The 12382-nt window shown below is 44.0% G+C and overlaps 1 protein-coding gene across 1 annotated transcript in view; it reads right to left on the bottom strand.

The window, feature by feature from the left end:
* The window catches only part of DNAJC11 (DnaJ heat shock protein family (Hsp40) member C11), a 1722882-nt gene that overhangs the window by 534804 nt on the left and 1175696 nt on the right, over positions 1–12382 (bottom strand). The window contains exon 8 of the mRNA XM_069610417.1: positions 5230–5419. Coding sequence (XP_069466518.1) covers positions 5230–5419 — 190 coding nt within the window. The remainder of the gene's footprint in view (positions 1–5229; positions 5420–12382) is intronic.

Here is a 12382-nt window from a genome sequence, read left to right as displayed (position 1 = left end):
ACAGGTGCTTGCTGAGAGCAGAATTACAAAGCAAGTGGGAATTAGGGACCGAAGGCCCCACCCCTGCTGGAACATCCACATTCTCTTTGCTGGAGAAATTAAAACCAGCAGAAGCCTGGGAAGGGAGCATGGCTGTTCATGTATTCTCACCACTCTTGGCAACTTGTCATCTAGGGTAGGCTTCTAACTGGCATATGTGGATCCCACCTCTCTAACACCAACTGCTGCAAAGCAAAGTCAATAGCACACAAGGGCACATTGCAAGAGGTATAGGTTCCTCAAAGGTTATTTGGGATATTTACAAATTCGCAGCTGAAGTAGGTAAAATATCTTAAAAATAAGTTCCTCCAATTAAAGAAATGTCTCTCAGGTCTCCCTCAAGCTCCCTTTGGCAGTTTCTCAGGGGTTCACTGTTCACTCTGGTCTCTCTTGGTGGGATGTGCCTTGTTCATTCTGCTTTCTTGGTGATACTCGTCAACAAATTGATATGTTGGAGCCTCTTCTTCCACTCTCTCTTATCTGGTGTTGGGTTACTTTTTGGGTTTGAGCAAGGTGCAGAGCAAGGGTCCAAAGTCAGTGGAAATTTGGAAGCCACTCACTGGCATCCTACTGTTTTTATTGCCACCTCCCGCTTCTCGGGACCTAATTTCATGGTTCACTTACACAACTTTGCTCTCCTAGATGTTCCATCACATGCCCTTACCATGATAGGGGGTTCCTAATCCCTTCTTTCTCCCTGATCAAAGGCTTTATCTGCACTCCACAAACTACTTGCAACATGCTCATCCCTCCACCCACTCCTAAACTTCCTCTCTTTGGATTTAGGGTTAAACTCAAATCTCTGGATATTTTTGGGGCTTGATCTGTTCCCTTCTCTCACCTCCTTTGCTGAAATAACCTCTTCTATGCTCTAAACCTCCTCCTGTTTTTTACTGCTCATCTTTTTCTCCTTGCCCACTCCCCCACTCTTTCTTAAATACTTTCTCCTCTGTTCTTATCCACAATCCAACCAAGATACTGCCACCTTCTCCCTCCAACCCTCTGACTCTGCTCCGCCCTCCTGTCCCCTCAGCTCTCCAAGCTCCCGTCTAATTGCTTCTTATCCAAACGCCCAAGCTTCATTTTTTTTAACCAGAACATATCACCTGACCATGCCTGTAATTGGGGAGGTATGAGGTTTACCCTTGTGGACCTGATTGAGAGTGTGTCTGGTTACTCTGTGTTGGAACTACGGTTTTATCAGCTGCGGGTAATAAAACAAGACTTCCTTCTGCAGACCGTAGCATCAAGATGATGGGCCACCATTTCCGTTTTTCACTTTTTCTGTAATTTACCTCTAATGGGGCTGCTTTTGCAAGCCTCAGCAAAAACTTGGTAAGCTTCCTGTGGGACATTTCTATGCACTGCTGAGTACTCCTGAGCCACGTGAGCCACGTGAGTTCTGTATACAGTACTTTAATGAGTGGGAGTTTGGAAATGCAAAAACTGAGAGCAGGATCAATCGACTACTAAGCCTTTCCCTCCCACCTCGTAGCTCCATGGCAAATGTGTTAGTCAATGGATTGGGAGAGAATGCATGTTGACCAAATGTCAGGAATCTTAGCCAAAGCCCGCGTCCTGGTCGCAGTGCTGGAGGCTGCAGTGACCCAGAGGAACATAGCGCACAGGATTGGCTCAACGTTAGGCACACGGCTGCACGTTCATTACAGTAATCAGGAAGCTACAGATTATTAGAACGCCCCGAAATGACTGCATCTATACCGGAGCGCACAGTAAGTTGGAGTGTCACAAACTACTTGTTTGCCACGTAGCTGTGTTCCTCTTCTCCTTACCGCTACTCACTTAGTTACTGGCTTTCGTTCCTCTAATGGAAATCTTGCTGCCCATACCATGCCCTCCTTATTGCCTTCTGACGTGCCAAGCTCCTAACTCTCCGTGTTCCTTCTTTCTCCTCCATTCTCCTAGCATGCCTTTTAGTTCCTTTGGTCTCATTCCTGCCTCCAGCCATCATTGTGAAAGCTTTCTGGATCTTCTTTACAAAAATACCCTACTCTCCTGTCACATAGACCCCGGAAAATCTAGCAGGTTTTTCTTCCGACAATCTTGTCTTTTTTTCCCTGCCCTTTGGGTCTACATGCTAAAGACAGGACCAAGACCTTTAACCATACCTCAAGTACGTGGTGGTTGGCCAGGGGGAGTCACGCCCATCACTACAAGCATCCCTCAGCAGTAAGGTAAGGTGACATGCGGCCATCGAGTCTGGTGGCAGACGGCTACCGCCCAACTCACAATCTTTTAAAGTGAGAGGTGCACATAACATCCCTATGTGGTGATTCCCCAACCACCTCAGATGGCATGGTTGGGTTTGCCAAGGGATACTTTTACGTCTCCTCAAACCCAGCACCACTTGGCATGTGGAGCACTTGCCACCTCTCCCCTCTCTTTATGAACTCCACCCTGAGGCTTAGGCATGGTCCTTTGTCACAGCCCCCTGTTCTGCTAAATGACAACAAAAATGACAAAAAATATTCGGATCTGAACACTTGAGTATGTCACTTAATATTAAGTGGCAAGTTATGGATCGGTTAACAATTTAAAAGCAATTTTCTGTGTTTTTTAGGTTTTGTATCATAGCCATAATGCCTCTTCATCTAATGTTTTTTCTGGCTATGTCTAAGGTTTTATATTACCTAATGCTACTATCAAAACACACAAAAGAACTGCAACCTCTCTTAAAAAAAGTGATTAGTCATATTAATCATTGGGCCATATGTTAGCTACAGTAGGAGCATGTCATGCAGCCATGCCCTGGGCAAACTGATCCCAGGGCATGGCCTTCATCCTTGCCATGGGTACAGGGCCCGGACCCATAATATCATGGCAGGCAAGTACTGTACCCTGCGTATGATTTGTAAACAAATTCAGGTGCAGTGTCCCTAACAAGGCCTGATGTTCATTGTCTTCTGGGCGTCTCATGCACAGGGAGCCTTGATGCAGAGCTTGACCTGCAGGGACACAGGACCACTGGCATCAGTGCCTACAGAGCATGGTTTCAGTATACGCCATAAAAAACATGTTGCCCTGGGCATGACATGCTGCCATCTTCTTGTGCAATACCCATATCTGCATTACCTGCAGTAAATTACCTGTGTGCTGTGCTCCTGCTGGGTTGCCAGACATTTGGTCGAAAAAAATTGGTCGACCAGACAAATGGTCGAACCAATTTGGTCGAAAACCAAATGGTCGATTTTTTTTTTTTTTATTTTAACCCTTTTTTTTATTTTTTTGGGGGGGTCCCCCCCCCAACCCCCTTTTCTTCTCTAAAAACCCCTTTTTTTACTAAACGAAAACCCGAAAAATAAATATAGAAAAAAAAAAAAAATTTGACCATTTGGTTTTCGACCAAATTGCAGTCGACCAGTTTTTTTTCGACCAATTGACTGGACACCCTCCTGCTGCAGTTCTCTTAAAGCAGTGTACCCTAGCTGCACTGCCCACAGACCATGACATGTACGGATAGAACCCCTGACTGGAGTATACATGCCAATGGCTGCACCCCAGGTCCTGAATATAGTAGAGTGTCTGTCAATATGAATGGGCTCAATGGCATGACAACCATCCCTGGGTCATGAGTAACTGACTGTAGTGAAACAGGGTAATCTAATGGTCATGCCAAGGTACAGTACCCCTAAAATAAGTGTTCACAAACATGGGCTTTCATCATACCCTGGGAACAGTATTTCTGCCTGCAGGGCTTGACATTCTGCCAGGCCCTGAACCCTGAAGAAGTGGCAATGTTAGGCCTTACAGTAGTGAGCCTACTTCTAGCACAGACCGCTCATCAGATTTGGAGACTTTCCATAAAGTCTGGGACTACTGGGGTACTTTCTCGATCCCTAACTTGCAAAGAACATGCCTAAATGTCCAAAACCCAACCAGCTCAGCATTTAAAGACGGCATTCAACTGTGTACTGCTTTTCCCATTTGGGGGACTTTTTCATTCCTCTGGGGCATGTCCTGTCATCCTTTGCATCAGTGCAAGGCACAGTGGTTTGTAATAGGCTGCATTCTCCAAACATGTTCTAGACCAAAGGATCTGTGAACAAGCGTCTTTGACCCCCCCTTACCCCCCACCCCGGCCGCCAAGATCGCAATCAAGCTAAAAAGATTTGATGCAGGCATTTACTAGAGTTTTAACTGAAATGTTATGCCTGTACCCTGGATTGGAGAAATAGATCTAATTTCTAGATTTTTATTAAACACACTGGACAGATTTTTAACAAACCACATTTTCTAACTTAACACTGCTGCCAAGTTTGCACTAAGAATCAACTAACATTCTTATGAGAGTTTGAACAAAATGCTGCAATTGTGGCACCCTCGCCTGTTATAAGTCATTCCCCCTTCATGAAACGGACCGAACATTTTCAAAACAATTGAGAGGTAACTGGTTCGTGAACGCCAGGGGTCCCAACTGACAACTATAAAAATTGGTACCCTGGGCACCGCTTGCTGAACAATTAAGCTTATGAGAAAGAATGCAGGGCCTGTGTAGGGCCATCTTGCTCAGTTCCCTTGCAGCCAAGCCCTAGAAGCACTGAAGAGGGGCAATGTTCTGCTCAGGGAGTGGCTAGAGGCTTTATTTATGGCATGTTCTCACCTAAAAGCGATGTGGCCACTCTGGAAGGCATTCCTGTGAAAAGGCATGCCCCAGGCCATGTACAGCAGAAAAGGTACATGCATGGTTAAAGTATAACTTAAAAAATAGAAAATGTAATTTAAACATACTTTAAAGTAAGTTAGGTTTTTATATAAACATACCAAAAAATGATATCTTATAAAAATGCAAATGCCCATAAAGAGCACAAACCGCTGGGGAACGAATGGATGGGAGGACAATACACTGGTGCACTGCTAACCATAACTTCTGAATTTCACTCTTTTTTTTCGGTTTGAGTTGTTATAATGTCTCATCAAATTTAGTTTTAGTTTAGAATGTTTAGTTTTAAGCGTAAAGTATGATATATTAGAGCCATACCAGAGAAACACAACTTCTCTGAAAGTTTTATTAGGGAAAGTTGAGAGAAGGCAATGTAATATAGTCTAAACATGACAAAGAATAAAAGTGATAAAAAAAGACTTAACCATCCGAAGTGAGTAACTAAACTTCTCATCACCAATTTAAGTAGCGATCATGCTACCCTTTGGAAAAAGATCTCTGAACCTTACCTGAAAAGCCATGGTGAAGTGGCTATTCTTAGTGTCCCGGACCACACTTGTGTTCATTGCAGACTGGATACCCCAGCGCCACTGTATGTAGCCCATGGTGTTTTTATCCAGGTGTCGTGCCAGCACTGTGGTGAGGCCCGGCCGGATCCCTCGCGAGGAGAACTGAAGCGCACAGTGTGTAGTGAGAAAACTGGAAGAGAATGTGCAAAGGATGAGTTGAACTGCACAAAATTAAATTCAGTTACAGAAAAACAAAGCTCTGAAACCTGGTGGAATACAAAAGTAATGCTTATATCAACACCTACACCCTAAACTACTGAGCTGTATTATGTCTAAATGCACTTTAGCTTAAATGCAATCCTCGATATGTTTGAACTGTTAATACTGGTTTACACGTCCAGTAGGAGAACACCATAGCTGACAAACCAGTCTTTCTTACGTGCCATTTTAATAAGATTCTGTAACCCTACTCAATGTTGGCAAACAGTTAGCAAGTGGATTTAGTATGCCATGAAAACTGCTGGAATGAACAAGTTCGGTCTGAGTGTGATTGTCAATTTTCAGCTGAAAATAAAGGTTGGGATAGAAAGCAGATCTACAATTTTCTTGCACACAGTTTTAGGCCAATTGAGACGTCAAATGGAGTCAGTTCTACTGTGTGTGGGACCTTGAGTTCAAAGCAATTTTAAAGCAGGCTAAAGCAATTGCTCACACTAACTTACATGTGGTGACATAACAGGGAGTGATATATTAGGTGACATTACAGTCATTGCTCTTCAACTGAGTCATATGAAATCACATTACAAGTAAAACCACAAAGGAAATCAGGAATATAGGCAAAATACCCAAAAATTCCTGTGCTAAGGGCATGATGTACATTAAATGTAAAAATGGGTTTACACACTTATATGGCAAACTATGTTAAAGTAAAATGACTAAAACATGCATTTAAGTTCAAATGCAGTACATTTTGTGCCATGTGTTATATTTTGGTTATGGTTGCTGTAACACTCTAGCTTTGTGCCATAATTCATAAACATGTATAATATTTGTCAGTCTCAAAATATGTTATACAAACTGAAGTGTAAACCTCTAAATGACTGGGTAAAGAAATTAAAAAATAAACTGGGAGAGATACCCTGTACGGAAGAACTCCTAATTTCAAACCAAGGCAGAGTGAAGGAAAAAATAGAGCAGCAAGAATGGATCTCGACTAATGAAAAAATGATGTCATACAAACTTCTCAAGGATCTCTCGCCGGGACACAAACTAAAAACACCATTGAGATATGTTGAAAAATTCCCTGAGAAAGAATTAAGAAGAACATTCATGAGAGCTCGGTTAAATACCTTACATACAAGAGAAATCCTGGCTCTGAGATCACAATCTACCATAGATTCATGTCGGCTATGTGAAAATGCGGACCAGCCTGAAACTGTGAGACACCTACTGACGTCCTTTCCTGAAATGTCTAAAGAAAGAGAGGCGTACTTGGCACCGCTATTATCTTATCCATCAGCAGTAAGTGAAGAAACGGGTTGGCGTCGGCTAATTGCTGGTGACTCAGCCAGATGGTCGAGGGCTGCAGCTAAACTTTTGGATATTGCTTTGAAACGAGCCAACGTTGCCAACCTCTAATGTCAAATGTTTATTCTCGAATATTTGCCGTAAAACGGATATGGATCAATCTGACGATAAGATTGTGCAAATGACTTGGGAAAGAAAAATTCAGCCGTTAGCGGTACTCTCGCATTAATTTGTTATTGAAATGACAAAAGTCTTTTGTAAAAATCTTTTATTGATTAAATGCAAAATAATAAAAAAAAAAAAAAAAAAAAAAAACAAACAACATCTTCACCACAGATACAAACAATGCATGGTGCAAAAAAAAGCAGCTTTTTACAAGCATCTTTAAATAAGCAGATAATTAAACATCCAACATCAATTAAATGAAATTTCTGATCAGTGCTGTAGCAGCACTAACTGCTCCCTCCAGAATGCCAGAGAAAGTCAAGGCCAGACAGGCAGGTTTTCTCAATTATCTGCACCAAAGGTTTGGAATCTGCAATATTCATTTGAGAACATTCAAAAGGAGGGAGTTGAGAGGTGTGACAAATTCTCGGGGTGCCTTCCCTGCTTCCCAGGGGAAACCCCTTCTCATGTGGCCAGGGGGGTGCAACCACAGTCCAGAAGACCCTTGGGGATGCAATATGAGGGCGGGTCACATGGGGAAGGAGTTTCCCTATGGACCTTGGGAGGATATTCCAGAGAGAACATACAAGGTCGACATCAGGACCCAACTCCCCAATGCTCCATTGCCTATTGTCATGTTGAAATAGACCAGCCTTATATGACAAATATTTATTTATTTGTTGTGCATTTGTAAGGTACTTATACAAGTAAATTGAGTTTCAAAGCGCCCACACGACAACAGGGAGGTAACATTGGAGTACATTTAGATAGAACACTAAGATAGAGGAGAACCTACTAGGCCTGGTGAGCATTCAGAAAGTGAGAAGGGGTAGCGGAGTAGGGGGTAAGTGCTAGGTGTATCAAGTGGGAAGTGCTTGTAGTGAGCAGCTGTAAGTGCCTAAGTAAAAAGGTGCAAGCTTGTAGTGGCACAGGCGGCGGGTGCCTAGGCAAAATGCTGGGAGGGGCAGAGGCTGTAGGTGATTGGGTGTGGGAGGTCAGGACCCAGGAGGACACATAAGGGCCCTGGTCACCAATCTCAATAGCTGTGAGTTTTAGCAGAGGAGGGAGGAAGGGAAGGAGAAGGCGAAAAGGAAAGTCTTGAGGAGCTTCCAGAATTTGAGGAGATACGGCTGAAGACCAAGAGGAAGGGAGAGGCTGTTCCATAGGAGGAAGCCTGGTGAGGAAAGAGATCTGCTACCAGCTCACTGTTTGCGAAGCGTTTAACACACTTAAGTTGGTGCCAGAGGAACGTAAAGATCTGGAAGGGGAGTACTTAGTGACAGCATGTTGCAGATAGCTTGGTCCATGGCCCCAGACAGCCTTGTGGGTGATGCAGAGGGATTTTAATTTGATCCTTGCAGCAACTGGGAGCCAGTGGATAGTTTTTAGCACTGGAGAGATGCGGTCCCTGGGCTTGACGCCAAGGATAAGTCTTGCAGCCTTATTCTGGATTAGCTGGAGGGGTTGTAGAGGGGAAGAGGGTAGATTAATGAAAAGGCTATTGCAGTAGTCTAGCCTAGAGAGAACAAGAGCTCTCCAGACATTGAGCTTCTCGGGTAAGGTAATGTAAAACTTATATCCCATTCTCCCCATAGCAACATGTGCAGGGGAGCGAGTGTCCGTCAGGATTGCACAATGCCGAAACCACCCATCTAGAAGGACCAGGCAGCATGGTAACAATCATGTTTGGAAGTAATAATCTTTACATTGTCTTGACTTACTTGTTGTTAGGAGGTCAGTGACACCCAGTGCTGTCCACGTAGCTCTGTTGCTGCGTCTGCGAAAGCCGGTGAAATCTGAAAGCCTTCAATACATGGTTGTTATGACAACCAGGTCATGTGATATAATATCCATGTGACATGGCCAGCTTGGCTTACGCAACGCTATATACGCGTGCGGATGTGTGGAGAGGTACACCGCCGTATAGAGCACATGACTAGAAGTAAGTCAGGCAGAAATATTGGGATATATCAGATTTGAAAAAGGCACAAGTGGAGAGAAAGGAAGGCTAATGTATTGTCTTTGACTTTTATGACCCATTATAAGGGAAACTTGCCCTGTTCCCCATTTCATAATTGGAGAATTAATCCCAATGCGAAACCAAAAGGAAAGGGTTCAAGGCACTCATACTTGATTATATATATATATATATGAGAGAGAGAGTCACTGAGGATTAAGTAAAATTAAGAATTAGATAACAGATGAAAGGTACCCTGAGGACACCAAGGATTTAGTGTCACTAGAAATGTTAATATGGCCAAGTAATATGTGTGCAGGCTCAGAGGGAACCTATTCCAACACGGATAAGGACTGCCAGGGTATGGTTTCATTCAAACCATTTTGATCCGTTTTTAAGCGGAATATCCAGTTCTGCTCTCTTTTGAGAAGCATGCTGGAAATGTCTCCTCCACGTCTTGGACATTTTACCCTTTCAATAATGTTCCATTTGATGTCTAGGGCATTTTGCCCCTCCTGTTGAAAGTGTGCTACCAAGGGTGCATTTTCATGGTTGGTCCTGACGCAAGACATGTGTTCTTGGATCTTATTTTTATTGGGTCTATTCGTCATGCCAATATATTGTAATTGGCATGGGCATTTTATTAAATAGGTAACATCTGAACTGTTACAGTTTGTTAAAGAGTTCTGCTTCCAAGGTGTTTTTAAACCAAGATCCAATGTTTTCGGACTTGTCGCCATGGTGCAAAAATGTCATTGTCCACATGGAGAGTGGCCCAAAGGTGGTGTTGTGTCCCATAGTGTGGTTTAATTTACAGGTACATCTGGTGGTTGATAGGAGTGTACCAGGGTGTCTCAAAGGGTTTTTCTCTTTTTTATAGCCAATCTTGGTGCGGGTAGGTTTATAGATCCCACCTTAAGTATTGGCCAAAGTTTTGAGAATGTCTTTCTTAATCTGATTGATTTTGTTTGAGTAACTAAATACTGCAGTAATTAGTTGTGGACCTTCCGGTCTCGCCTGTTGTTGCAAGTTATTTCTCGTGGGATGTTTCTTGCCTGTTTTCTTGCATGTCTGAATTTTTTTGGGGTATCCTCTTTCAAGTAGGTGGTTTGTCAGGACACCAGATTGTGTATCATACTCTTGTGGCATTCAGCATTTTCTTCTATTGCTGAGAATTTGTGGATGAAAACTGAAGTATTCCAGAAGTGAGTACACAGTAGTACTCAGTCCGCCATTGCTGGTTCGTATCTCTATATCAAGAAATTGTATGACTTCTTTATTAATGCTGTATGTAAAATTCAAATATCTATTCCTTGAATTGAGCCAGACCATAAATTCCCCAAAGGATGTTGCATCACTGGTAAAAACAGCCAGGACATCGTCTATGTAGCAAGTCCATAAAGTGATCTGTGAGCGGAAAGGGTTGGTGGCTTGGTAGATATATTTTTCTTCAAAATCAGCCACATATAGGTTTTGCTAAAGACAGTGCAAAAGTGTCCCCCATTGCCATGCCAAAACATTGCTGATAAAAAAGTGTCCTTCTAGAGAAAGAAATTCTCGGTAAGTGCTATTTCTGCTAATTGCAAAATGAATTGTATCGGCACCTCGGACGGGGAGCTGAGCTCCTGTAGGACTGACCCAACAATAAGTAGTGTCTCTGTTTGAGGGATGTTAGTATACAGGGATTCAATGTCAAGAGTGTAACGCTCACCTGGCTCCCACAGAGGCGCTGGTCTGGGTTGCTGTGGCCTCTTCAAGCGTGATGCGCAGAATTCGGACCACCGATTGAACAGGACCCCCAATTCTTGCTTGTCTGGCCCGTAGGAATATCCTTTTGCAGCTGAATAGTGTGCTTGCTCCCCCCTTTCCCCCTTCGTTCTTCTCCGACTTCCTCCAAAACCCCCGGTTTAAGCTCACCTTATGGTTTGGAAGGATGAACTCTCCATCCTGCTTCTGGTGCAGGGGCGCGCGTTCGTCCAGTTACTTCACTGGTTTTCAGAATGGCGCTGGCAAATCCACTTGACTTTTCTGAGCGATACGCCGTAAGTATGAAGATGCAAAAGTTCAAGTGTGAGCCTCCTTTTATGTTGTTTTTCCTAACCTGTGATCTGTCCTTTATTTCAGGTGCAGAACGAAGGCGATGCGTTGAGGGCTTAAATTGCCGGTGGTAAAATCAGGTGAGTTAGTGCTGAGGGCGGCCCCTCTAAATGTCTTTATAATTCCCCAGTAATGTCTTTTGTCCTTTCGTGCTGAGAGCTGCGGCGTCTCGGGAACAGGTGAGTGAAGCGCGGCGCTGCAGCGAGCAACGCAGTGCTTTTAAATGGAAGTCTTCCTTCAGGAATGCTGGCGTGAAGATTCCGGATGCAGGTAAGAAGGTTGAATAAGTTCTTGGTTTTCACCTTTCTCTTCTCTTCTTTCCTTACAGGTGTTCCAGGTTCGAGGCAGGCGTGGCTGGAGTCCAGGTGAAGGAGCTGACACAGTGAGCGTTCAGCTGCTGGGATGCAGAACAACGCGAATCACGTGTGGCTGTCCGGGCGTGGCTTAAATAGCCTTGGAAGAAGTTCCAGGTGAGTATTCTTCCACAGCCCCACCCAAGTAACAAAATAGTTCCTTCAGAAAAATAGTCCCTCCTAAGCCTCATTTGGCTTGGTTCTTCATGCAGCATGGTCTGCTTCAGGTAAGTGCACCAAACACTTCCCCTTATGAGCCTGGCGCCTATGGCGCCAGGACTGATGTCCAACATGAGCCTGGCGCCAACGACGCCAGGACAGAGTCCAAAGAGCCCCTATAAAGGGCTGCTGGGCTTTTACCCGGGGGCGTGATGCCTGCTCCCGGGGGTGCTGGGCCTGGCCTGGTGCTCCGGGGGTAGGCATCATGACAAAGAGTGACAAGGAACTGGGTCTGCGTGTTAAATTGTAGGTTGTCTACCATATTGAGAATACTCGTGGTATCTTTCAAATATGATCGCATTTTGGGGACTTCTGTTCTTAGGAAAACATCCACATATTCTGATAGTTGCTCTAGGATAGACTGAATCCCGGCTACTATAGGGCGGCCTGGAGGTGGAGGGATGCCATTGTGCACTTTGGGCAAGGCATAAAATGCTGGCATTATAGGGAATTTTGGACAGAGAAAGGCAGCCTCTTTCGGGCTGATGTGGTCTTCACACAACGCTTCTTCAACTATCCCTGTGATTAGTGTTCTAAGAGTGTCTGTTGGATCACAGGGAAGGATCTGGTAGTGTCCTCTGTTGTTCAATAGTGTTGTCACCATTGTATCATAATCCTGGGTGTTCATCACGACAATAGCTCCCCCTTTGTCTGCTTGTTTAATAGTCAAATCACTATTGTTAGTAAGGCCGCTTAATGAAGTGCGTTCTAGATTGGAGATGTTCTGGAAGCAAGATTTTTCTTCCTTCTCAATTGTCTCCAATTTCTTAATTATCGCTTTTTCAAAAATGATCGACTCCGCAGAGACTCCGCAGCAGATTAGTGATTCTGCAGT

Source organism: Ambystoma mexicanum, chromosome 8 (assembly GCF_040938575.1).
Source record: "Ambystoma mexicanum isolate Mex_15411 chromosome 8, UKY_AmexF1_1, whole genome shotgun sequence".
NCBI lineage: Eukaryota > Metazoa > Chordata > Amphibia > Caudata > Ambystomatidae > Ambystoma > Ambystoma mexicanum.
This window is presented reverse-complemented; position numbering and strand designations above follow the sequence as displayed.